The 27,661-nt window shown below is 47.2% G+C and overlaps 1 protein-coding gene across 3 annotated transcripts; it reads left to right on the plus strand.

Moving 5' to 3' along the window:
• LOC140077703 (methyl-CpG-binding domain protein 1-like) lies at positions 1-26,481 on the plus strand. 3 transcript variants are annotated; one of them, XM_072125089.1, is made up of 17 exons: positions 2-196; positions 6,749-6,873; positions 16,892-17,003; positions 17,480-17,634; positions 17,826-17,911; positions 18,072-18,112; positions 18,294-18,437; positions 18,650-18,784; positions 18,897-18,950; positions 19,030-19,164; positions 20,141-20,185; positions 20,620-20,784; positions 21,137-21,232; positions 21,602-21,685; positions 21,771-21,878; positions 21,968-22,048; positions 23,362-26,479. In XM_072125089.1, exons 2-17 carry the CDS (start codon positions 6,764-6,766, stop codon positions 23,806-23,808), a joined length of 1,998 nt encoding a protein of 665 aa, XP_071981190.1. In that variant the 5' UTR covers positions 2-196; positions 6,749-6,763; the 3' UTR covers positions 23,809-26,479. The 3 variants fall into 3 exon arrangements, with proteins under 3 accessions (XP_071981192.1, XP_071981190.1, XP_071981193.1); XM_072125091.1 differs by lacking the exon at positions 18,294-18,437 and having other exon boundaries at positions 1-196; positions 23,362-26,481; XM_072125092.1 differs by lacking the exon at positions 20,620-20,784 and having other exon boundaries at positions 23,362-26,480.
• The last annotated feature ends 1,180 nt before the right edge of the window (positions 26,482-27,661 follow it).

A 27,661-nucleotide genomic window follows, 5' to 3' on the forward strand; every position in this document is an offset into this window, starting at 1 on the left:
GTCACGGAGGGCAGATCTGGTGGGCGTGGCTCCGGGCTGTGCGTTCCACGCCTCCTTGCCTGTACACCCGGGTAATGGCGGCTGTGCTCGGGGTGTACACCGTTTGACCGGAAGAGGAAGGAAGTTGGTTTCCGGTTCCTGCAGCGCTCCCGCCCGTAGCAGAGTTAGCACCGAAGGAGGATTGGTAGGCGGATAGGTAAGAGCGGGAGCCCGGGTGTGTTACGTATCGTGGAAGGAGTCAGTGCGCAGCTGTCAATCACACGGTCACATGACCGAGACAGCAATATGAAAATATACACGCCCCCTGCATATATGATACAATGTATCCTCCTCCTGTCTATATACTGCGCTGTATCCTCCTCCTCCTGTCTATATACTGCGCTGTATCCTCCTCCTCCTGTCTATATACTGCACTGTATCCCCCTCCTCCTGTCTATATACTGCGCTGTATCCCCCTCCTCCTGTCTATATACTGCGCTGTATCCTCCTCCTCCTGTCTATATACCGCGCTGTATCCTCCTCCTCCTGTCTATATACTGCGCTGTATCCTCCTCCTCCTGTCTATATACTGCGCTGTATCCTCCTCCTCCTCCTGTCTATATACTGCGCTGTATCCTCCTTCTCCTGTCTATATACTGCGCTGTATCCTCCTCCTCCTGTCTATATACTGCGCTGTATCCTCCTCCTCCTGTCTATATCCTGCGCTGTATCCTCCTCCTCCTGTCTATATACTGCGCTGTATCCTCCTCCTCCTGTCTATATACTGCGCTGTATCCTCCTCCTCCTGTCTATATACTGCGCTGTATCCTCCTCCTCCTGTCTATATACTGCGCTGTATCCTCCTCCTCCTGTCTATATACTGCGCTGTATCCTCCTCCTCCTGTCTATATACTGCGCTGTATCCTCCTCCTCCTGTCTATATACTGCGCTGTATCCTCCTCCTCCTGTCTATATACTGCGCTGTATCCTCCTCCTCCTGTCTATATACTGCGCTGTATCCTCCTCCTCCCTTCTATATACTACGCTGTATCCTCCTCCTCCTGTCTATATACTACGCTGTATCCTCCTGTCTATATACTGCGCTGTATCCCCCTCCTTCTCCTGTTTATGTACTGCGCTGTATCCCCCTCCTCCTCCTGTCTATATACTGTGCTGTATCCCCCTCCTGTCTACATACTGCGCTGTATCCTCCTGTCTACATACTGCGCTGTATCCTCCTGTCTACATACTGCGCTGTATCCTCCTGTCTACATACTGCGCTGTATCCTCCTCCTCCTGTCTACATACTACGCTGTATCCTCCTCCTCCTGTCTATATACTACGCTGTATCCTCATGTCTATATACTGCGCTGTATCCCCCTCCTTCTCCTGTTTATGTACTGCGCTGTTTCCCCTCCTCCTCCTGTCTATATACTGCGCTGTATCCCCCCTCCTCCTCCTGTCTATATACTGCTCTCTATCCCCTCCTCCTCCTGTCTATGTACTGCGCTGTTTCCCCTCCTCCTCCTGTCTATGTACTGTGCTGTATCCCCCCCCGCCTCCTGTCTATATACTGCGCTGTATCCCCCTCCTCCTGTCTATATACTGCGCTGTATCCCCCTCCTCCTGTCTATATACTGCGCTGTATCCCCCTCCTCCTCCTGTCTATATACTGCGCTGTATCCCCCTCCTCCTCCTGTCTATATACTGCGCTGTATTCCCCTCCTCTTCCTGTCTATATATTGCGCTGTATCCCCCTCCTCCTCCTGTCTACATACTGCGCTGTATCCTCCTCCTCCTGTCTATATACTGCGCTGTATCCTCCTCCTCCTGTCTATATACTGCGCTGTATCCTCCTCCTCCTGTCTATATACTGCTCTCTATCCCCTCCTCCTCCTGTCTATATACTGCTCTCTATCCCCTCCTCCTCCTGTCTATATACTGCGCTGTATCACCCCTCCTCCTCCTGTCTATATACTGCGCTGTATCACCCCTCCTCCTCCTGTCTATATACTGCGCTGTATCACCCCTCCTCCTCCTGTCTATATACTGCACTGTATCCTCCTCCTCCTGTCTATATATTGCTCTCTATCCCCTCCTCCTCCTGTCTATATATTGCTCTCTATCTCCTCCTCCTCCTGTCTATATACTGCGCAGTATCCCCCCTCCTCCTCCTGTATATATATTGCGTTGTATTTTCCTCCTCCTGTCTATATACTGCGCTGTATCCTCCTCCTCCTGTCTATATACTGCACTGTATCCTCCTCCTCCTGTCTATATACTGCACTGTATCCTCCTCCTCCTGTCTATATACTGCTCTCTATCCCCTCCTCCTCCTGTCTATATACTGCTCTCTATCCCCTCCTCCTCCTGTCTATATACTGCTCTCTATCCCCTCCTCCTCCTGTCTATATACTGCGCTGTATCCTCCTCCTCCTGTCTATATACTGCGCTGTATCCTCTTCCTCCTGTCTATATACTGCGCTGTATCCTCCTTCTCCTGTCTATATACTGCGCTGTATCCTCCTTCTCCTGTCTATATACTGCGCTGTATCCTCCTCCTCCTGTCTATATACTGCGCTGTATCCTCCTCCTCCTGTCTATATACTGCGCTGTATCCTCCTCCTCCTCCTGTCTATATACTGCGCTGTATCCTCCTCCTGTCTATATACTGCGCTGTATCCTCCTCCTCCTCCTGTCTATATACTGCGCTGTATCCTCCTCCTGTCTATATACTGCGCTGTATCCTCCTCCTGTCTATATACTGCGCTGTATCCTCCTCCTCCTCCTGTCTATATACTGCGCTGTATCCTCCTCCTCCTGTCTATATACTGCACTGTATCCTCCTCCTCCTGTCTATATACTGCTCTCTATCCCCTCCTCCTCCTGTCTATATACTGCGCTGTATCCTCCTCCTGTCTATATACTGCGCTGTATCCTCCTCCTCTCTATATATACTGCGCTGTATCCTCCTCCTCTCTATATATACTGCGCTGTATCCTCCTCCTCTCTATATATACTGCGCTGTATCCTCCTCCTCTCTATATATACGGCGCTGTATCCTCCTCCTCTCTATATATACGGCGCTGTATCCTCCTCCTCTCTATATATACGGCGCTGTATCCTCCTCCTCTCTATATATACGGCGCTGTATCCTCCTCCTGTCTATATATACGGCGCTGTATCCTCCTCCTGTCTATATATACGGCGCTGTATCCTCCTCCTGTCTATATATACGGCGCTGTATCCTCCTCCTGTCTATATATACGGCGCTGTATCCACTTCTTATGTCATGTATTTGCACAGGATATGTTCTATATTTTCTGTGTATAATTTTTGTTGGTTTCACAAAGTGTTTTGGTATATTGTGTGTGTAGGGGCCTGTTCTATCCTGTGTATACTGTATGTTATTGTTCTGTGCATAAGGGCCTGGTCCTCTCTACATTAATATGTATCTGTGTGTCGGACTGGAGCTATGGGGTTATGGGGCTGTGTTATCTAGAGAATAATTTTAAGGTTCAAATCTTTCCCTTCAGGGAATCCAAGAACCAAAATGGCCGCCATTCACATAGAACCACCTCCTTGTTTTCCTGTAGCGACCAGTTAGATCTCTGCTTTCATTCCTTAATCTTCTGTGGTAACATGAAAGCTGCACTGTGATTGGCTGCTGTGTCTGACTGGTTTGTGATTAGTGAGGGCATCAGAAAGAAAGGCCCATAACATCTAATCACAGCGCGGCTTTCATTTTACCTCACGCTTATGGGTTATATGGTGTCTGGATAATACTGCCATGTAGTGAGGTGTTATGGGTTATATATGGTGTCTGGATAATACTGCCATGTAGTGAGGTGTTATGGGTTATATATGGTGTCTGGATAATACCGCCATGTAGTGAGGTTTTATGGGTTATATGGTGTCTGGATAATACCGCCATGTAGTGAGGTGTTATGGGTTATATATGGTGTCTGGATAATACCACCATGTAGTGAGGTGTTATGGGATATGTATGGTGTCTGGATAATACCGCCATGTAGTGAGGTGTTATGGGATATGTATGGTGTCTGGATAATACCGCCATGTAGTGAGGTGTTATGGGATATGTATGGTGTCTGGATAATACCGCCATGTAGTGAGGTGTTATGGGATATGTATGGTGTCTGGATAATACCGCCATGTAGTGAGGTGTTATGGGATATGTATGGTGTCTGGATAATACCGCCATGTAGTGAGGTGTGATGGGATATATATGGTGTCTGGATAATACCGCCATGTAGTGAGGTGTTATGGGATATGTATGGTGTCTGGATAATACCGCCATGTAGTGAGGTGTTATGGGATATATATGCTGTCTGGATAATACTGCCATGTAGTGAGGTGTTATGGGATATATATGGTGTCTGGATAATACCGCCATGTAGTGAGGTGTTATGGGATATGTATGGTGTCTGGATGATACCGCCATGTAGTGAGGTGTTATGGGATATGTATGGTGTCTGGATAATACCGCCATGTACTGAGGTGTTATGGGATATATATGGTGTCTGGATAATACCGCCATGTAGTGAGGTGTTATGGGATATGTATGGTGTCTGGATAATACCGCCATGTAGTGAGGTGTTATGGGATATATATGGTGTCTGGATAATACCGCCATGTAGTGAGGTGTTATGGGATATATATGGTGTCTGGATAATACCGCCATGTAGTGAGGTGTTATGGGATATATATGGTGTCTGGATAATACCGCCATGTAGTGAGGTGTTATGGGATATATATGGTGTCTGGATAATACCGCCATGTAGTGAGGTGTTATGGGATATGTATGGTGTCTGGATAATACCGCCATGTAGTGAGGTGTTATGGGATATATATGGTGTCTGGATAATACTGCCATGTAGTGAGGTGTTATGGGATATATATGGTGTCTGGATAATACCGCCATGTAGTGAGGTGTTATGGGATATATATGGTGTCTGGATAATACCGCCATGTAATGAGGTGTTATGGGTTATATATGGTGTCTGGATAATACTGCCATGTAGTGAGGTGTTATGGGATATATATGGTGTCTGGATAATACTGCCATGTAGTGAGGTGTTGTGGGTTATATATGGTGTCTGGATAATACCGCCATGTAGTGAGGTGTTATGGGTTATATATGGTGTCTGGATAATACTGCCATGTACTGAGGTGTTATGGGATATATATGGTGTCTGGGATAATACTGCCATGTAGTGAGGTGTTATGGGATATATATGGTGTCTGGATAATACTGCCATGTAGTGAGGTGTTATGGGATATATATGGTGTCTGGATAATACCGCCATGTAATGAGGTGTTATGGGTTATATATGGTGTCTGGATAATACTGCCATGTAGTGAGGTGTTATGGGATATATATGGTGTCTGGATAATACTGCCATGTAGTGAGGTGTTGTGGGTTATATATGGTGTCTGGATAATACCGCCATGTAGTGAGGTGTTATGGGTTATATATGGTGTCTGGATAATACTGCCATGTACTGAGGTGTTATGGGATATATATGGTGTCTGGGATAATACTGCCATGTAGTGAGGTGTTATGGGATATATATGGTGTCTGGATAATACTGCCATGTAGTGAGGTGTGATGGGATATATATGGTGTCTGGATAATACCGCCATGTAGTGAGGTGTTATGGGATATGTATGGTGTCTGGATAATACCGCCATGTAGTGAGGTGTGATGGGATATATATGGTGTCTGGATAATACCGCCATGTAGTGAGGTGTGATGGGATATATATGGTGTCTGGATAATACTGCCATGTAGTGAGGTGTTATGGGTTATGTATGGTGTCTGGATTATACCGCCATGTAGTGAGTTGTTATGGGTTATATGCGGTGTCTGGATAATACCGCCATGTAGTGAGGTGTTATGGGATATGTATGGTGTCTGGATTATACCGCCATGTAGTGAGTTGTTATGGGTTATATGCGGTGTCTGGATTATACCGCCATGTAGTGAGTTGTTATGGGTTATATGCGGTGTCTGGATAATACCGCCATGTAGTGAGGTGTTATGGGATATGTATGGTGTCTGGATAATACCGCCATGTAGTGAGGTGTTATGGGTTATATATGGTGTCTGGATAATACCGCCATGTAGTGAGGTGTTATGGGTTATATATGGTGTCTGGATAATACCGCCATGTAGTGAGGTGTTGCGGGTTATAATACTGCCCTGTGGTGAGGTGTTATGGGTTATATATGGTGTCTGGATAATACCGCCATGTAGTGAGGTGTTATGGGATATGTATGGTGTCTGGATAATACCGCCATGTAGTGAGGTGTTATGGGATATGTATGGTGTCTGGATAATACCGCCATGTAGTGAGGTGTTATGGGTTATGTATGGTGTCTGGATAATACCGCCATGTAGTGAGGTGTTATGGGATATGTATGGTGTCTGGATAATACCGCCATGTAGTGAGGTGTTATGGGATGCATGGTGTCTGGTGGCTGGCTGTGTGGCTGCAGTGCATGCTGGGAGTTGTAGTCTCCCGGCCTCCTGGTAGCGTGCAGCGCACTGCAGGGTGTTCCTGTGCTGGGCTTCCTCCCACGGCCTGTGCTGTGGGCTGGAGCAGGAGGAATGTAGTGAGTCAGAGACTCCGGAGAGAAGCGAGAGGCATCCATGTGTGTCTCCAGCGTGCGTCCCCCCCTCCATGTCTTATCCCTGCAGCTGCTCCGCACGGCCGGCCTCATTGATCATCTCCTCTTATTGTCTCAGGCTTCTCCCTCCACCATGTCCGAGGGATGGCAGGAATGGCCCATTCTGGGTCCCGGCTGGAAGAGACGGACCGTCACCCGCAAATCCGGGGCGTCTACTGGGCAGTCTGACACCTACTATCAGAGGTATCATTGGGGGGTGATCTGCTTAGAACATAGATGGTTGGAAGCAGCCGCTGTGAATGACCCAGCTTTCCCGGGCTCCTGAATGGCAGAGTTGATAAAGCTTGGTTGAGCTGTACTGGCAGCCGTATTGTTTGTCACTTATAATTCGGCTTTCCCAGCATCATTTAGGCCTGTAATCGCTCCCACATGAGCGTCCACAGGATAGTGGAGAGCACACGGATCAGTGTGGGCCCCATTAGTGGGATGATTAGAATGGTGGGACCCCCGTGAATGAGGATGTGCCCGGCCCCTCCATTCATTCAGTACTGGGGGTCTCCCCTGTGCACAGGAAATCTACCATCCGAATCCGTCATGATAGATCCAGGCACCGGGACTGCGGTATCTTCTTATATTTGTTATCCATGGTCTCCTGTTGTCTAACATCAACTTGTAGAATTATGCTAATGAGCCTCAAGGGCAACCCTCACTTGCTTTACAGGCTATTCTGCTGTCTCGCCCTTCCCCCTGCTTCCTCAGCACTTGTGCTCCGTGTAACAGTCTGTAAAGCCGGATCACAGAGAGGGGCTAGGGGAGCATAATTTTAAAAGTTGATTGCAGACGGAAGGAGGTCATGGATAACAAATCTAAGAAGATACCACAGTCACGGTGCCCGGATATATGGGTAAGTACCCCTGGTTTATCAGGATAGATTCGGATCGTAGATTTCATTTAACCCCTTCACGACTGCCATACGGTTATATATACGTCCTATTTGCACATGCCCTACGTCATGGCACTGACCAACTTCAAATGGTTATATCTCCTGAACCTGGGGTCATATTACACAGGAGAGATGGATTTACAGATCCAGAGATATCCACTCCATCAGGTTACTTTTATTACTACTCTATATGCCGGGAAATATAGAGTTATAAAAGTCATATGCTAATAACCCTGGGGCGCACACACAGTGTGGGGCTGGGACCGCTAGCACCACCGAGGGATCGCATACATTAAAACACGAGGCTTCGCTGAGGAGCTTGGGTGTCGTAGCATTACTTATAACTCTCTATTACCCGGCATATAGAATTATCATAAAAGAACTCCTGAGGAACATGGTTCCACTGGGAATCCTTATTAGGACGCTTTTACCTTCCTTTGTTATAGTGAAAACTTTTGATGTTTATGTAAAGCTTTCTATTCCAGATTGTAACTTTAGAGAGTGAATATCACCGGTTCTGTTCTGCATCCATGCACAAAATTATATAATATCAAAGGAGTGACTCTCCTGTTTTATATGACAGAATTGTGTGTCTAGGTGCCAGGGCTCAGGAGTAGAGATGAGCGAACACTAAAATGCTCGGGTACTCGTTATTCGAGACGAACTTTTCCCGATGCTCGAGTGCTCGTCTCGAATAACGAACCCCATTGAAGTCAATGGGAGACTCGAGCATTTTTCAAGGGGACCAAGGCTCTGCACAGGGAAGCTTGGCCAAACACCTGGGAACCTCAGAAAAGGATGGAAACACCACGGAAATGGACAGGAAACAGCAGGGGCAGCATGCATGGATGCCTCTGAGGCTGCCTAATCGCACCATTATGCCAAAATTATGAGCAACAGCATGGCCATGACAGAGTGACAGAATGAGGTTAGATAGCATCTAAAACATGCAATAATTGACCCTGACACTATAGGGGACGGCATGCAGAGGCAGCAGCGGCAGGCTAGAGAGTGGCATGGCGACATACCCTAAATGGACTCAGGCTTCAAACCAATGGGTGGCAGAGAGGAACCAAAGGAGGTGAGCAAGAAGCGCTCAAATAATATCGCTACATGATAAAAGTTTGCCAGTATATTTTGTGGATTACACAGCAGGGTGGCGACAAAGTTAACATGGAAGCCATGAAAACAACCCCAAATTCTGCCTGACACAGCTCGTTTGATAAGGGGACCATGTATGCTTACAGTTCATGCCAGTCGCTGCACTTGCTGCCAGTCTCCTTTCGAATAGTTTAAAATAATAATAACCCTCATCCATAAAGCTCTGTATAATGCTGCACCCCCCTACCTCTCCTCTCTTATCTCAGTCTATCGCCCAACCCGTGCTCTTAGATCCGCCAGTGATCTTAGATTAACCTCTACCCTAGTGCGGACCTCCCACTCGCGTCTCCAAGACTTCTCTAGAGCTGCACCAATTCTATGGAATGCTCTGCCCCGGACTATCAGACTAATACCTAACCTCCAAAGTTTCAAACGTGCTCTTAAAACCCATTTCTTTAGGCAAGCCTATAACACTCATTAACTGCATGAAGTTTTAACTCTTCTACTAACCCGTCCTGTGTCGTCCTCCCATCTGTTATCCAGCAACCAACAGGCACCAGACTTCTCTGCAGTCCCATTCACCCTGGACCTGGTATATAAGATGACGGCTGAGTGTTTCAAGCGACAGCAATTCCATTTATTATATTTTTTTCTATTCCCTAAGAAGAATGGCTTGACCATTAAATATTCTTTTACCTCGTGTTACCCCATCATCTTCATAAACCGTAAGCTCTGGCGAGCAGGGACCTCACTCCTGTTGTTCCATACAAATGTTGTGCTCTGTTACATTACATTTGTATTTGTTTCCTATGATTTGTAAAGCGCTACAGAATATGATGACGCTATATAAATAAAGATTATTATTATTATTATTATGGAGGCAGTGAACTAGTAGTAGATTAAAGGTGCTGCAGTTAAAACTATGTTAGTTGGATCTTGGGATGGAGCTGGCGCTCCGCAGCCAGGCGAGCTTTCGCCAATCCAAGCCCCTGTCTCTAGGCTACTCCCCAAACAGCACTTCTAAGAACCTTTTGTATAAGATCAAGTGTAGTAGCGTTCTTATAAGTTTGGGATATGACGGATGAGGGGAATGTAAACAGCTGCGCAAGAAGCGCTGAAATAATATCGGTTAATCATAAAAGTTTGCCAGTATATTTTGTGGATAACACAGCAGGGTGGCGACAAAGTTAACAACTTTGATGTGGAATCCATGAAAACAACCCAAATTTCTGCCTGACACACCTCGTTTGATAAGGGGAGGATGTATGGAGGCAGCTATATGGACGACTTTTGGAGGTAGCAATGGAGACAACGTGTGGAGGCTGCTATGGAGACAATTTAATTTGGATAGTGCCTGTATGTGGCAGTCCCAAAAAGTTTTCAAACCAGAGGAGCAGGTAGGTGTCCCTCCAGAAAAATGGAATAGATTGAGTGCATGTATGTGGCAGTCCCAAAAAGTTTTCAAACCAGAGGAGCAGGTAGGTGGCCCTCCAGAAAAATGGAATAGATTGAGTGCCTGTATGTGGCAGTCCCAAAAAGTTTTCAAACCAGAGGAGCAGGTAGGTGTCCCTCCAGAAAAATGGAATAGATTGAGTGCCTGTATGTGGCAGTCCCAAAAATGTTTCAAACCAGAGGAGCAGGTAGGTGGCCCTCCAGTAAAATGGAATAGATTGAGTGCCTGTATGTGGCAGTCCCAAAAAGTTTTCAAACCAGAGGAGCAGGTAGGTGTCCCTCCAGAAAAATGGAATAGATTGAGTGCATGTATGTGGCAGTCCCAAAAAGTTTTCAAACCAGAGGAGCAGGTAGGTGGCCCTCCAGAAAAATGGAATAGATTGAGTGCCTGTATGTGGCAGTCCCAAAAAGTTTTCAAACCAGAGGAGCAGGTAGGTGTCCCTCCAGAAAAATGGAATAGATTGAGTGCCTGTATGTGGCAGTCCCAAAAATGTTTCAAACCAGAGGAGCAGGTAGGTGGCCCTCCAGTAAAATGGAATAGATTGAGTGCCTGTATGTGGCAGTCCCAAAAAGTTTTCAAACCAGAGGAGCAGGTAGGTGTCCCTCCAGAAAAATGGAATAGATTGAGTGCATGTATGTGGCAGTCCCAAAAAGTTTTCAAACCAGAGGAGCAGGTAGGTGGCCCTCCAGAAAAATTGAATAGATTGAGTGCCTGTATGTGGCAGTCCCAAAAATGTTTCAAACCAGAGGAGCAGGTAGGTGGCCCTCCAGTAAAATGGAATAGATTGAGTGCCTGTATGTGGCAGTCCCAAAAATGTTTCAAACCAGAGGAGCAGGTAGGTGGCCCTCCAGTAAAATGGAATAGATTGAGTGCCTGTATGTGGCAGTCCCAAAAATTTTTCAAACCAGAGGAGCAGGTAGGTGGCCCTCCAGTAAAATGGAATAGATTGAGTGCCTGTATGTGGCAGTCCCAAAAATTTTTCAAACCAGAGGAGCAGGTAGGTGGCCCTCCAGTAAAATGGAATAGATTGAGTGCCTGTATGTGGCAGTCCCAAAAATTTTTTAAAACAGAGGACCGGGTAGGTGGCCCTCCAGAAAAATTAAATGCATAAAGTACTATAGCAAGAGCCAGTGGGCCCTGTCAAAAAATAGCCAGTTTCCTCTGCTTTACTGTACAAAGAGGAGGAGAAGGAGGAAAATGAGGAGGAGGAGGAGGAGTGGATAAATTATTCAGGTTGAGCTTCCTTCACCTGGTGGAGATTGGAAATTCTGAGAAATCCAGGCTTTATTCATTTTAATAAGCGTCAGCCTGTCAGCGCTGTCAGTCGACAGGCGTGTACGCTTATCTGTGATGATGCCACCAGCTGCACTGAAAACCCGCTCGGACAAGACGCTAGCGGCAGGGCAGGCAAGAACCTCCAAGGCGTACAGCGCCAGTTCGTGCCACATGTCCAGCTTTGAAACCCAGTAGTTGTAGGGAGCTGTGTGATCATTTAGGACGATGGTATGGTCAGCTACGTACTCCCTCACCATCTTTCTGTAAAGATCAGCCCTACTCTGCCGAGACTGGGGACAGGTGACAGTGTCTTGCTGGGGTGACATAAAGCTGGCAAAAGCCTTGTAAAGCGTACCCTTGCCAGTGCTGGACAAGCTGCCTGCTCGCCTACTCTCCCTCGCTACTTGTCCCGCAGAACTACGCACTCTGCCGCTAGCGCTGTCAGAAGGGAAATACTGTTTCAGCTTGTGCACCAGGGCCTGCTGGTATTCATGCATTCTCACACTCCTTTCCTCTGCAGGGATGAGAGTGGAAAGATTTTGCTTGTACCGTGGGTCCAGGAGAGTGAACACCCAGTAATCGGTGCTGGAATAAATTCTTTGAACGCGAGGGTCACGGGATAGGCAGCCTAGCATGAAATCTGCCATATGCGCCAGAGTACCAACGCGTAAGAATTCACTCCCCTCACTGGCCTGACTGTCCATTTCCTCCTCCTCCAACTCCTCCAACTCCTCTTCTTCTGCCCATACACGCTGAACAGTGAAGGACTCAACAATGGTCCCCTCTTGTGTCTCGCCAACATTCTCCTCCTCTTCCTCCTCATCCTCCTCCACCTCCACCTCCTCCGATATGCGCTGAGAAACAGACCTGAGGGTGCTTTGGCTATCAACAAGGGAATCTTCTTCCCCCGTCTCTTGTGACGAGCGCAAAGCTTCCGACTTCATGCTGATCAGAGAGTTTTTCAACAGGCCAAGCAGCGGGATGGTGAGGCTGATGATGGCGGCATCGCCACTGACCATCTGTGTTGACTCCTCAAAGTTACTCAGCACCTGACAGATATCAGACATCCACGTCCACTCCTCATTGTAGACTTGAGGAAGCTGACTGACCTGACTACCACTTCTGGTGGAAGTTGACATCTGGCAGTCTACAATCGCTCTGCGCTGCTGGTAAACTCTGGATAACATGGTCAGTGTTGAATTCCACCTCGTGGGCACGTCGCACAACAGTCGGTGAGCGGGCAGTTGGAGGCGGCGCTGCGCTGCCCTGAGAGTGGCAGCATCTGGGCTGGACTTCCTGAAATGCGCACAGATGCGGCGCACCTTCGTGAGCAAATCAGACAGATTGGGGTATGTCTTGAGGAAACGCTGCACTATCAGATTTAACACATGGGCCAGGCATGGCACATGTGTCAGTCTGCCGAGTTGCAGAGCCGCAACCAGGTTACGGCCGTTGTCACACACAACCATTCCCGGCTTGAGGTTCAGCGGTGCCAGCCACAGATCAGTCTGCGCCGTGATGCCCTGTAATAGCTCTTGGGCGGTGTGCCTTTTGTCGCCTAGGCTCAGCAGTTTGAGCACCGCCTGCTGTCGCTTAGCGACGGCACTGCTGCTGTGCCTAGAGCTACCGACTGATGGCGCCGTGCCCACGGATGGTAGTTCGGAGGAGGAGGTGGAGGAGGGGTGGGAGGAGGAGGAGGCATAGTAGGCCTGAAACACCTGGACCGAGGTAGGCCCCGCAATCCTCGGCGTCGGCAGTATATGAGCAGCCCCAGGGTCAGACTCGGTCCCAGCCTCCACCAAGTTAACCCAATGTGCCGTCAGCGATATATAGTGGCCCTGCCCGGCAGCACTCGTCCACGTGTCCATGGTCAGGTGGACCTTGTCAGAAACGGCGTTGGTCAGGGCACGGATGATGTTGTCTGACACGTGCTGGTGCAGGGCTGGGACGGCACATCGGGAAAAGTAGTGGCGGCTGGGGACCGAATACCGAGGGGCGGCCGCCGCCATGAGGTTGCGAAAGGCCTCGGTCTCTACTAGCCTATAGGGCAGCATCTCCAGGCTAAGCAATCTGGAGATGTGCACATTAAGGGCTTGGGCGTGCGGGTGGGTTGCACTATATTTGCGTTTCCGCTCCAGCGTCTGGGGTATGGAGAGCTGAACGCTGGTGGATGCTGTGGAGGATCGTGGAGGCGACGATGGGGTTTTTGTGGCAGGGTCCTGGGCAGGGGGCTGACTAGCAGCTGACACAGGGGAAGGAGCAGTGGTGTGCACGGCCGGAGGTGAACGGGCTTGTTGCCACTGAGTGGGGTGCTTAGCATTCATATGCCTGCGCATACTGGTGGTAGTTAAGCTAGTAGTGGTGGAACCCCTGCTGAGCCTGGTTTGGCAAATGTTGCACACCACAGTCCGTCGGTCATCCGGTGTTTCCTTAAAGAACCTCCACACTTCTGAAGATCTAGCCCTCGCCGCAAGAGCCCTCACCACGGGAGCTTCACTAGTTGACAGTGGCGCTGATGCACCAGCTCTGGCCCTGCCTCTCCGTCTGGCCCCACCACTGCCTCTTCCAACCTGTTCTGGTCGAGGACTCTCCTCCGTCTCAGAAGCACTGTGTTCACCCGGCCTCTCAACCCAGCTTGGGTCTGTCACCTCATCATCCTCCGATCCCTCAGTCTGCTCCCCCCTCGGACTTCCTGCCCTGACAACAACTTCCCCACTGTCTGACAACCGTGTCTCCTCATCGTCGGACACCTCTTTACACACTTCCACTATGTCAAGAAGGTCATCATCACCCACAGACTGTGACTGGTGGAAAACCTGGGCATCGGAAAATTGCTCAGCAGCAACCGGACAAGTGGTTTGTGACTGTGGGAAGGGTCCAGAAAACAGTTCCTCAGAGTATGCCGGTTCAAATGGCAAATTTTCCTGGGAGGGGGCAGACTGGGGGGGAGGAGGCTGAGGTGCAGGAGCTGGAGGAGTGGGGATTTCGGTGACATGGGTGGACTGCGTGGAAGACTGACTGGTGGTGGACAAATTGCTCGAAGCATTGTCAGCAATCCACGACATCACCTGTTCGCACTGTTCTGGCCTCAACAGTGCTCTACCACGAGTCCCAGTAACTTCAGACATGAACCTAGGGAGTGTAGCTCTGCGGCGTTCCCCTGCTCCCTCATCAGCAGGTGGTGTCTCACCCCGCCCAGGACCACGGCCTCTGACCCCTGCAGTAGTTGGACGCCCACGTCCCCGCCCTCGTCCTCTACCCCTAGCCCTCGGGTTAAACATTTTTAAAATGAGAGTTATAACTTTTTTTTTTTTTTTACTTCTTTTTGTTTTTTTTTGTGTTTTTTTGTGTTTTTTTTTTTTTTGTGTGTTTTTTGTTTTTTTTTGAGTTTTTAAAACCAAACAATCCTATCCTATTGCTATGGCTATTTTCTAGCCAAGTATCAAAGGAAGCACACTACTATGCCAGATGAGATGACACTGAGTTATTGCCTAATAGAAATCCAACCCCTACTGAATTTTCCCACTTCGGCCTTTGCTATGGATATGTGCGCCACTAAGCGCAGAACACAGCGGTCGCAAGTCTCACTACAAATTGCTCAGAATTGGCAAGTACATGCACTGCAGAAACTACAGCCACCAGCAGATCAACCAGAAATCAAATATATAGAACGCTACTGTAGGCTTCAAGAAGCTGTTTGTATTCTCCTATGGCTATTTTCTAGCCAAGTATCAAAGGAAGCACACTACTATGCCAGATGAGATGACACTGAGTTATTGCCTAATAGAAATCCAACCCCTACTGAATTTTCCCACTTCGGCCTTTGCTATGGATATGTGCGCCACTAAGCGCAGAACACAGCGGTCGCAAGTCTCACTACAAATTGCTCAGAATTGGCTAGTACATGCACTGCAGAAACTACAGCCACCAGCAGATCAACCAGAAATCAAATATATAGAACGCTACTGTAGGCTTCAAGAAGCTGTTTGTATTCTCCTATGGCTATTTTCTAGCCAAGTATCAAAGGAAGCACACTACTATGCCAGATGAGATGACACTGAGTTATTGCCTAATAGAAATCCAACCCCTACTGAATTTTCCCACTTCGGCCTTTGCTATGGATATGTGCGCCACTAAGCGCAGAACACAGCGGTCGCAAGTCTCACTACAAATTGCTCAGAATTGGCAAGTACATGCACTGCAGAAACTACAGCCACCAGCAGATCAACCAGAAATCAAATATATAGAACGCTACTGTAGGCTTCAAGAAGCTGTTTGTATTCTCCTATGGCTATTTTCTAGCCAAGTATCAAAGGAAGCACACTACTATGCCAGATGAGATGACACTGAGTTATTGCCTAATAGAAATCCAACCCCTACTGAATTTTCCCACTTCGGTCTTTGCTATGGATATGTGTGCCACTAAGAGCTAAACACAACGGTAGCAAGTCCCCCTGCTAATTCCTCACAAAATGGTAAAAGATGCAAATTAAAATAAAAAAAGTATAACGTTATTGTAGCCCTAAGAAGGGCTGTTGGGTTCTTTGAGAATCACTCCTGCCTAACAGTAAGCTAATAGAACACCCTAACGCTTTCCCTGACCAGCAGCAGCTCTCTCCCTAGCGGCATCCAGAGACAGAATGATCCGAGCAGCGCGGCCAGCGGCTAGTCTATCCCAGGGTCACCTGATCTGGCCAGCCAACCACTGCTATCGACGTGTAAGGGTACCACGTCATGCTGGGTGGAGTGCAGAGTCTCCTGGCTTGTGATTGGCTCTGTTTCTGGCCGCCAAAAAGCAAAACGGCGGGAGCTGCCATTTTCTCGAGCGGGCGAAGTATTCGTCCGAGTAACGAGCAGTTTCGAGTACGCTAATGCTCGACCGAGCATCAAGCTCGGACGAGCATGTTCGCTCATCTCTACTCAGGAGATATAGGCGTTTGAAGTGTTCTGTCAGCTTGAATATAGAAGAAGCTGCAGGAAAGACTTAGTTTGCAGATTTGCAAGTACATGCACCCTCTGCACCTGTAGCCGAACCTGGGGAAAGGGTGATGGGATGACATATTTCTAACATATTTTGGTAAAAGTTAATTCAGTTTTACTATTTTACAACTTAAAAATAGTTTAATCGGGAAAAATGACCCAAAAATGTCATTTTATCGGCTAATTTTATAAAGTAGAAAATATGTAATTTGTAATATGTCATTAATAAAACTATCTTATCAAGTTAAAGTCTCACATGACATGAAAAAAAATCCAAAGTAAAATTTTTTTGATCTGTAAAGATATTGTCATTTAAAGCACATAGCAGAACATCACAAATGACCTGGACATTGGGGCATCAATGGCCATCTGTCACAAAGGGGTTGTGCACAACCTTGTATTACTGAAGATGAGCCATTTTTGTCTCTAGAAAGCTGGGTTCTTGTGTGAGTAGTGCCACATTACAGGATGATGGTGACCTCTGACCTTTCTTCCTTCTTCTCTCTTAGCCCCACGGGCCAACGTTTCAGGAGCAGGAATGAACTGTCCAAATTCTTGGGGGACTCTGTGGACTTGTCATGTTTCGATTTCAAGAGCGGAACAATATTACCGGAGGATAAGGTAGGAAGTGACCGTGGCAGGGGGTTATTCCAAACCGGCAAGGAATGGGGGTAATGCCAGCATGTGTGACCATGCAGAGCTCAGCCAGTGTCACCATGCAGAGCTCAGCCAGTGTCACCATGCAGAGCTCAGCCAGTGTCACCATGCAGAGCTCAGTCAGTGTCATTGTATTATCCCTGGAGAGATGTCTGATCATACCTTTGTATCTGTTGTTAGTAGCAGCAGGACTGTGAAATAAGGATTTATATTCCAGGGTTGTAGCTAACACTCACACTACTGTTCTGATCCATTTTGAATATAAACTACAGTATGGTTTGGGGGAAATACTGCAGCAGTGACTCAAAGGTTGGGGCTTTAAAATAGCCTGATACCCAGAGCTAAGAGCACAGCAGTGTGAGGACATATCACCAAATCTACAACTGTGGAATACAAATCCATTTTTTGTATCAATAACTTTCCTATATTCTTCCTCACAGAGGAAACCTCTTAGACACTATAAACGGCATTCAAAATCTCCAAAGCACTCGTCTGATTCTCCGCCTAAAAAGAAGCAGAAGTCCCTTCCTGTTAGTCCCGAGCCAGGACTGAAGAATGGAAAGAAGGAGGAGGAGGAGGAGGAGTCACAGATTGCGTAAGTCAGTGACAGCATGCTGGGGTGGAAGTGACATGCTCTCATCCAAGAGAAGGGAACCATAGTGGATGTCTACATGTCTTCCGGTCCCTTATACCGCCACATGCACGCCGCCCGCGCTTGAAAGTGGCACTGTTATTACGGTATAACGTAGATGTATGGTTAGTCAGTACAATCCTCCTGTCTTCTAGGTGCTGTAATGGCTGTAACGCCTGGTTCACTGGAGTTGAGTTTGGTAAATCGAAGCAGACAGTGTGGTATTGCGCAGACTGCAGAGGTGAGTAGTCCTTATAGCACCGATATGGTGGCTTAGTTTGTGGTCTCTAACCGTGGAGGCTCATAGTTCTGCATAGGAGCTGTGTACACAAATGGGGGAAAGATCAGCCTCCTTATATCTGCACCAGACAAATGTTATGTTATATTTTCTTTCCTCCCAGCTGCAAAGCAGTTCCACGGCAAACAACAGAAAGCGTTAAAGGTGAGTCTGCACTTTCGAGTGATCATACATAAATATACAAACCCCCCCCCCCAAATATATATTATCATTCAGCATTAGTGGGTCTTCTCACTGTTCTCTATTCCGGGTCACCTGCTGAGCGCGGACACCCAGTATAGCCTCCATGTGGAGACACTGCAGTTATTTCTCTGTTTACTTGTAGACCAGCGGCTGTGGGACATGCACCGCCTGCCGGGTGACAGAGAACTGTGGACATTGCTCTGTGTGTCTCCTTCGATCTCAAAATCCAGAATTTGGAAGCTCCTGGAAGTGTGTGAAAAGACGCTGCCTGCAGGTTATCCGGAAGGTATGAGAAATGACTATAGATCCAACCAGAGACTAATGGTAGATGGATGATGGGGGTAGTAGAGACCAAAGCTATGCTTTCCAGTATGTGATTTGTGTAGGAGCCACCCACAAATCTGTTGACACCCTCTATATTATTAAAGGGGTTGTCCGAAAATGTTATAATCTAGTGTTGTAAAGGACCAAACCTGTAAATGTGCTGCCTGCCCATAGGGAGGGGTCTGTGGCCGCTGTCCCGGCTGCCTGATGAAGGAAGACTGCAATACCTGCTCTGTGTGTACAAGTAAGCAGCAGAACCCCGACCAGGAGATCAGCGACAAGTGTCTGAAGCGTGCGTGTCACAATAAGGCAAGTCATGGGGACACATTGGATTGCTCAAATACGACTACCGCACTAGAGCGTCCTGTCCCTGTACTCCCTCTATTATAATTTCACTTACTTTATTTTTTTTTAATTGCAGAAACAAAAGGCAAAACCACCACCATCTAAAAAACTGACGAAGAAGTTAAATATAGTATGTATTTCCTTTTACCTGGTGCTAGTGCCCCCTATTGGTGAGCAGTAGAATTAACGCTGTCCTCTATCCTCTACAGGGAGGAAACTGTGGTCATTGTTTAGCTTGCTGCACATTAGAAAACTGTGGTAACTGTTCTCTGTGTATCAGAAAGAGACAGAACCCGGGTCGGAAGATCAAAGGAAAGTGTCTGAAGAGGCGCTGTTACAATAAGGTGAGAACCTGGAGTAAGGTGGACCAACTATTCACTGGTATCCAACCTGGTATACTACAACACCCAGCCTCCAGAATGGAAGATCCAGCCCTTTATGTCCCAAGCCATCGCCTATTGAACAGTTCAGTGTAGTACTTCACCAGAATTTTACCACCCAAACTAGCAAGGCCTGCTGGTAAAAGGGGTGCAAGGCCTGCTGGTAAAAGGGGTGCAATGCCTGCTGGTAAAAGGGGTGCAGTACCTCCCCATTTCGCCCCAAATTGGCTGCCAGCAAACACTGTACCTTAATTACAGCCATTTTTCTGATATTCAAAGTGGCTTTCTTGACTCCATCTCCAAGGTTTGACTCTGCTTCTCTCCTGGGCCACCAGTAAACCACGGCCCCTTATTTTGACTGTCAGCTTGTGTCTCTTCAAATCACTGCGCTGCCTTGTTGTACTTGGGGCCCGTCTGTCAATATTCAATGTATAAAGGTCCAATTACTTGTATAAATATTGTGTCCGTTACATGGTGCCATGTGATGTCATCTAAGGCCCTTTACATTTGCAAAATCTAATGTATCTAATGGGGAATGCTGTGATTTCATGTGATCAGATACATACGTGGGGTAGATTTTGCAGATGTAGTGGGTATAGGACCTTCGATGCCATGAACTGCTGAATAGTAAGACTGCATTAGGAGGAGTAGATGGGAAGGGGGCGCCATGCAGGGCATGCACCTCTGATGCCAGGTAATATAAGATAAAGTTGATTTAGCTAAGAGAAGGGTGTCAGTAAGTTACTAGGGCTGTATAATGTGGTGACAGGTTCCCTGTAATTTCACCTGTGGCTTCTGTCAGGGAACCGTACAACTGACAGACCACTTATTAAAAACCTGATCTTCAGCTTGGCTGGAATCTGGCAGAGACCCTTTATGGTTTGCTCCCCCCCCCCCTTTAAATGTGTTTGGACTAATAATATTTATATTTTCTTTCCAGAAGAAAAAAATAAAAGTAAAGCCGAAACTTGGGATTAGAGGACAGGTTAGTGCCGTGCGGAGGGGATGGTACTTGTTAGTCTTCCTCCTGCTGCTTTTGGTGGCTGCTTGTAGTGTTGGGTTTGCAGTAGCCCCATCTTTCATTGCCTTCTCATGCATGAGCGCCCCCTATATTCTATATCCTCCCCCCAGAGACCCATCCATCTAGTTTGCATGCCTTTCAGGGGAGGAGGTCACTAGACGCCTCATTCCTCTCCCTTCACTTTCTTTCTAGCGTTGTGGTTTTTGTTTTTTATTCCTTTGCAGCTTCAGCTTGGGGAGACCCCCCCCCCCTCCCTCCCTCCCTCCCTCCCTCCCTCCATATCATCTTCTCTCTAAGCCATTCACTCCTGCTTCTTCATCTTGTTAAACACAACCTGGCTGAGGCCGAGCACCTGATCTTCTCTTCCTTGTCCCCCCCTCCCCCACTATGTTCCGCAGCATTTGGCAGGCCGCCGCAAGAACCGGAAATGTGGGCAGTGCGAGGCCTGCCTTAAGAACTTGGACTGTGGCGAATGTGACTTCTGCCAAGACAAGCCCAAATTCGGTGGCCGCAACCTAAAGCGGCAGAAGTGTCGCTGGCGGCAGTGCTTGCGTTTTGCCGTGGTGGGTTATTATTACCGTCTGGACTCATCATGGATAGAAATTCTTTCTTCGTTTCTCATCTCTGTAGATTTTATGCTATTCCCTCCTGCCCTGTATATTATAACATGCAGCATGGCCCCCTCCCCTGTCCCTTTCCTTATTGGTTAGAGGGCTGCTCCATTGCCAGCATCATTTATGGCTCTGGCCATGATCTCCGAGATTCAGGTGACCTTAAACACGGCCGCCCATTCCATGCTGTATTTTGTTTTCTTTTTGCGAGCTGTGGTTTTGGTGCTTTGTGTGCTTGTATAGGACGGGTGATTTCCGCGCTGTGCTCAGTCCTGACTGATCTTGTATCTCTGTGTTTCCCTAGGAGAAAAACATACCACTGTTCCTGAAATCCAACCACCCCATAATGCTGGAGCGGCAGAAAGAGGCGGCAGAAGCTGCAGAGAACATGGAAGTCACGGTGTGTACGACGGCCTGGGCTCTATGCTCTATGAAGGGGTGTCATGTGATCTAAATAAAATATACTTGGATAAAAAAAAGGAAAAATCTCCTCTTTTGTGTATACAGATCCCGAGCCAGATTATGTGTCTCCATGGTTACAGACCACAAACAAACCCTGTGTGGTCTGATACTGAAGTCATGTCCTAGGCGGGAGTAGACTAATATATGACTGCGGGTTCAGACTACAGCGTCTGTGATCATGGAGATGCATAGATCTGCCCAGGAGCTGCATACACCAAATAGCAGATATAACGTCAAGACTTGTAGTTTTTATTGTAGGAAGTTCTTCCATCGGGTGTTTACAAAATTTTTAACCCCCTCTCTGTAGAGACCAGATGAAGACGTGCAGCTGCCACCCAAGATACCCGTCATAAGGCTGGCACTGAAGAATGGAGGATACCCAGCGGCAGATGTAAGGATTGTCACAGTGTGTGGTACAGTCAGTGTGGGGTTCAGATTTCTCATGTACAATAATGTCTCCTGATGGACTGTTACAGGGGACACGTGGCGGCTGGGTCATTGGTAGTGTGGACACCAAAGGGGTAAAAGAAGAGACTGTGGAGACCACCACCATCATTAACATTGACGATGACGAGCAGCCCCTGGTACGCCTGATACGTCTGATGCTTGCCCCCGCGTGCGGGATGTTATCGGTTCTCACTCGCTTCTATTTTTTGCACTTTTTTTCTGACAGGATCTCCATTGTCCAGTGAAATCACAAGAGTTTGTCACGGAGGATGATGACATAGCGATGGCTGATGAGAGTACTCCTGTGGTGAGCCTCTTATATACTACCTGTACCTGTCACAGTGACTATGAATGGGGTGATGGCCGTGTGCACCAGCTCCGCACCGCTCTAGCACTGGCACAGGGCCACATGCACATCCCATCTTTTAGGAATGGTACCCCTGTCTTTTTGGAGTTTGTAAGTGCATGCATACATGGCTCTCTCCAAACATGTGTATTACAGCTAACATTATACATATATACAGTCTATTCCAGCGTATAGGAGCTATACAGTGGATATGACCAGAAGTTATACCAGTCTATTCCAGCGTATAGGAGCTATACAGTGGTTATAGCCAGAAGATATACAGTCTCTATTCCAGCGTATAGGAGCTATACAGTGGTTATAGCCAGAGGGTTTACCAGTCTCTATTCCAGCGTATAGGAGCTATACAGTGGATATGGCCAGAAGATATACAGTCTCTATTCCAGCGTATAGGAGCTATACAGTGGTTATAGCCAGAAGATATACAGTCTCTATTCCAGCGTATAGGAGCTATACAGTGGTTATAGCCAGAGGGTTTACCAGTCTCTATTCCAGCGTATAGGAGCTATACAGTGGATATGGCCAGAAGATATACAGTCTCTATTCCAGCGTATAGGAGCTATACAGTGGATATGACCAGAAGTTATACCAGTCTATTCCAGCGTATAGGAGCTATACAGTGGTTATAGCCAGAAGATATACAGTCTCTATTCCAGCGTATAGGAGCTATACAGTGGTTATAGCCAGAAGATATACAGTCTCTATTCCAGCGTATAGGAGCTATACAGTGGTTATAGCCAGAGGGTTTACCAGTCTCTATTCCAGCGTATAGGAGCTATACAGTGGATATGGCCAGAAGATATACAGTCTCTATTCCAGCGTATAGGAGCTATACAGTGGATATGACCAGAAGTTATACCAGTCTATTCCAGCGTATAGGAGCTATACAGTGGTTATAGCCAGAAGATATACAGTCTCTATTCCAGCGTATAGGAGCTATACAGTGGTTATAGCCAGAGGGTTTACCAGTCTCTATTCCAGCGTATAGGAGCTATACATTGGATGGAGCCTTCCCCTTCTGGCTCCCAGCACTGTATAGGACCCCCACGGATCCTTTTCTATGGATAGATCATCAGTATAAATACTGCCTAGTGGGGCCTGACAACTCCTGGGCCCCATGACCAGTCCGGTGATGAGGCATCTACAACCCCTCTGCTTAGAATGGTGACCACTGCTCTGCTTGTCTCCGCTTGTCTTGCACTTGGCTGGGCTGCAGATCTTGAATAACATTTAATGCTTGATATTTTTCTCTACAGATCATGGAGATTTTCAGTCTGGGCTCATACAATGCCAGTACCGGTCTAGATCGGGTTTTGCAGGAATTTATGGACGAGCTGAATGAGATTCCTTTGCCGGCGCATTGGGAATTACTTCCTCCAAACGGCCCTAACCTGCATCTAGTCCAGAGGTCACGGACGTCCACCATGTCGGAGACAATCATCCACATCCTCCCAGGACTTCACTTTAATATCGCCGTGAGGAACTACACTGTCCCCTCCTGCCACGAACTCTTCAGCAATCACCCGAGTCGGCTCACCACGGTGGACGAGGTGGTGGAGCTCATCTGTGACCTGGAAGCCTATCGCCCTTGTGCAGGTCTTCCAAAGCGCGGCCCGCGTTCTCCAAACTGTTCCGTCTTGGTGTATGAGGAACGCTGCCCCGAATGTTGCACAATGCCTTGGCCTTCAGGCATTTATCACTGAGGTCAAGGGTGAAGGGTGGGCCAGCACTCAGGGACATGGAACTGCTGATGAGAAGGTTCGGAGTGTACATTTGGGCAGAAGGAACTTTCTGGAGACCTTTTTTGTCTGTAAGGGTGAACCTGTGTATCCAGTAGCAGTGGTTCAGCACGGTGGATGGTTTCACATCCTCCCTCCTTCATAAAATTTAGCACCTCGGTGTACACTCGTCCTCCGTATACATAGATCTCCAAAGAAGAGTGACTGAGGGGCGCCCTAGGGTTGGCTTCCTGCTAGCTCAGATGTTTTAGCTCTTCAGGTAAAGCGTATTGGGATTTTAACTGTTTGTAGGTGTATCTAACCATACATCCGCCTAAAGCTTCCAGCCCCGATTCAGTAATAGGGACCAAATAAAAGCCATGTATTGTGGATAGCGAAATATTAATGTGTATAGGCTGCAGAGGGAGGAGAAGGCAGACCCACCCATAAAGAGGACCCCACCCCACATCTGTACCCATGGACTTGTACCAGTAGCATCTCATCACCAAAGGTTAACCAGAAGCTTGTTCTGGTTTGGAGCAGACCCAGTATCGGGGCCCGATCAGGAAGCAATCACGTGCCAGACGCCTCCTGCTCCATCTATGTAACTGCTGGTTTAGCCACTGTATGTAGACGGCCAGGCCCTTGCCACGTGAGAAAATAAGGAGTTGGAACCGGCCTAGAAGTAGTGGGTCTGGTCCAAAACAACTCATTTAATTTGTTCAGAATTTGGAAAACTTGGATCTGAAACAGCGCCTCCGTGGGTTGTGTTTGATCTTGCAGCTTAGCCCTATTCACATCCAGGCTGCAATACCGGACACAACCCATAGACAGATGTGGCGCTGTTTTAGGAAGACCGTTAGCTATTAGCATTGTTGGATATTAAGTAGATGTTTTAGCGAGGGTCTGGATGTTGGCGGACCCTCTATTCACATTCGGTTCCGGCAATTTTAGCCACAATCCATTAACCGTTGCAGCAATGTTTTAGTTTTTTTAGCAGAAAGCAGTCATTACGTTTTTAGCATTACCGGACGGAGCAATGAGGAACGTCAAAAAGAGAGACTCGGGGTGATGGTGGGACCTCGGAGGTGAAGGGTCACCGCATGCGCTTCAAGGTCATTGACTTCCATTGAAGTGATTGCAGGGTGGGGGGTCCTGAGTGGTCTCAGAAGCTTCTTATGTGGGTTGTGCTGGGACCGGACCTTGTGTATTTTGGGGGGGGACACAGATTATTTTTCCTTTTCTACACTGGACATAACTGAGGCTGGGCCGCAGATATTATAAAGTAGAGAGTTCTTTATGAATTCCTTTTCAGGTTATTTTTGCAGAGTTGGTTTTATTTTATTACTGTTTTTGGATAGTTAGTTCATGGTATAACCCAGACCCGTCTCTAGTCTTCCTCTCTGTCCTGGGACGGACCCTCTTTCTCTTCGCCGGCGGCAGACGCTGTCTCTTTCCTCTCTGTAGCTCTCAAAGTTAAAAAATCAAATATAAAACAAAAAAAAAAAAATTGCTGCTTTTTAAATAAAGGATAAATGTCTTTATATTTTGTTATTCTGTACAGAAGGTTCTGCTTTGTACGTCACGGTGACCCGTCAGTTGTATATCGCTGTGAGCCTGGGCCAGTGTCTGGGGAGCGCCACAAATTTTATTACTCGTCTAAAAGCCATTTACCCCTGTACATTACGACGGACACAGGAAATAGAGAGGGGGGTTTTAGCAAACTTTAGCAACGTCTTGTCAATGTCATCTGTGCACATAACAAAAGGTGGAGCCACTGTGCACATTAAAAGGGGTTTTTCCATTAAACAAGTTAGGCCGTATCCAAAGCCATATCTTAGTGATGAGACACATCAGGAGAACGAGGGGTCCGGTGGGGGCCCAGGTACCTCCATCAGACCCCCTGTTGCTCCCCGTGATTAATGGAGCAGATGGCCGCACATGACCATTCTGTGACGGAGATTGCCAAGCGCAGCTGCACTCACTATTCTACTGCTGGTACACTCACTATGTACATACATGACATTACTTATCCTGTACTGATCCTGAGTTACATCCTGTATTATACTCCAGAGCTGCACTCACTATTCTGCTGCTGGTGCAGTCACTGTGTACATACATGACATTACGGATCCTGTACTGATCCTGAGTTACATCCTGTATTATACTCCAGAGCTGCACTCACTATTCTGCTGCTAGTGCAGTCACTGTGTACATACATGACATTACTTATCCTGTACTGATCCTGAGTTACATCCTGTATTATACTCCAGAGCTGCACTCACTATTCTGCTGCTGGTGCAGTCACTGTGTACATACATGACATTACTTATCCTGTACTGATCCTAAGTTATATCCTGTATTATACTCCAGAGCTGCACTCACTATTCTGCTGCTGGTGCAGTCACTGTGTACATACATGACATTACTTATCCTGTACTGATCCTGAGTTACATCCTGTATTATACTCCAGAGCTGCACTCACTATTCTGCTGCTGGTGCAGTCACTGTGTACATACATGACATTACTTATCCTGTACTGATCCTAAGTTATATCCTGTATTATACTCCAGAGCTGCACTCACTATTCTGCTGCTGGTGCAGTCACTGTGTACATACATGACATTACTTATCCTGTACTGATCCTGAGTTACATCCTGTATTATACTCCAGAGCTGCACTCACTATTCTGCTGCTGGTGCAGTCACTGTGTACATACATGACATTACTTATCCTGTACTGATCCTGAGTTACATCCTGTATTATACTCCAGAGCTGCACTCACTATTCTGCTGCTGGTGCAGTCACTGTGTACATACATAACATTACTTATCCTGTACTGATCCTGAGTTACATCCTGTATTATACCCCAGAGCTGCACTCACTATTCTGCTGCTGGTGCAGTCACTGTACATACATGACATTACTTATCCTGTACTGATCCTGAGTTACATCCTGTATTATACCCCAGAGCTGCACTCACTATTCTGCTGCTGGTGCAGTCGCTGTGTACATACATGACATTACTTATCCTGTACTGATCCTGAGTTACATCCTGTATTATACTCCAGAGCTGCACTCACTATTCTGCTGCTGGTGCAGTCACTGTGTACATACATGACATTACTTATCCTGTACTGATCCTGAGTTACATCCTGTATTATACTCCAGAGCTGCACTCACTATTCTGCTGCTGGTGCAGTCACTGTGTACATACATGACATTACTTATCCTGTACTGATCCTGAGTTATATCCTGTATTATACCCCAGAGCTGCACTCACTATTCTGCTGCTGGTGCAGTCACTGTGTACATACATGACATTACTTATCCTGTACTGATCCTGAGTTACATCCTGTATTATACTCCAGAGCTACACTCACTATTCTGCTGCTGGTGCAGTCACTGTGTACATACATCACATTACTTATCCTGTACTGATCCTGAGTTACATCCTGTATTATACCCCAGAGCTGCACTCACTATTCTGCTGCTGGTGCAGTCACTGTGTACATACATGACATTACTTATCCTGTACTGACCCTGAGTTACATCCTGTATTATACTCCAGAGCTGCACTCACTATTCTGCTGCTGGTGCAGTCACTGTGTACATACATCACATTACTTATCCTGTACTGATCCCGAGTTACATCCTGTATTATACCCCAGAGCTGCACTCACTATTCTGCTGCTGGTGCAGTCACTGTGTACATACATCACATTACTTATCCTGTATTATACTCCAGAGCTACACTCACTATTCTGCTGCTGGTGCAGTCACTGTGTACATACATCACATTACTTATCCTGTACTGATCCTGAGTTACATCCTGTAT

Source organism: Engystomops pustulosus, chromosome 9 (genome assembly GCF_040894005.1).
Source record: "Engystomops pustulosus chromosome 9, aEngPut4.maternal, whole genome shotgun sequence".
In the NCBI taxonomy this organism is placed as follows: Eukaryota; Metazoa; Chordata; class Amphibia; order Anura; family Leptodactylidae; genus Engystomops; species Engystomops pustulosus.

Coding starts and splice junctions, on each gene's coding strand:
- LOC140077703 (XM_072125089.1), top strand. CDS start 6,764: ATGTCCGAGGGATGGCAGGAATGGCCCATTCTGGGTCCCGGCTGGAAG. Junction 18,113..18,293: donor AACAACAGAAAGCGTTAAAG/GTGAGTCTGCAC, acceptor GTTTACTTGTAG/ACCAGCGGCTGTGGGACATG. Junction 21,233..21,601: donor CAGAGAACATGGAAGTCACG/GTGTGTACGACG, acceptor CCCTCTCTGTAG/AGACCAGATGAAGACGTGCA.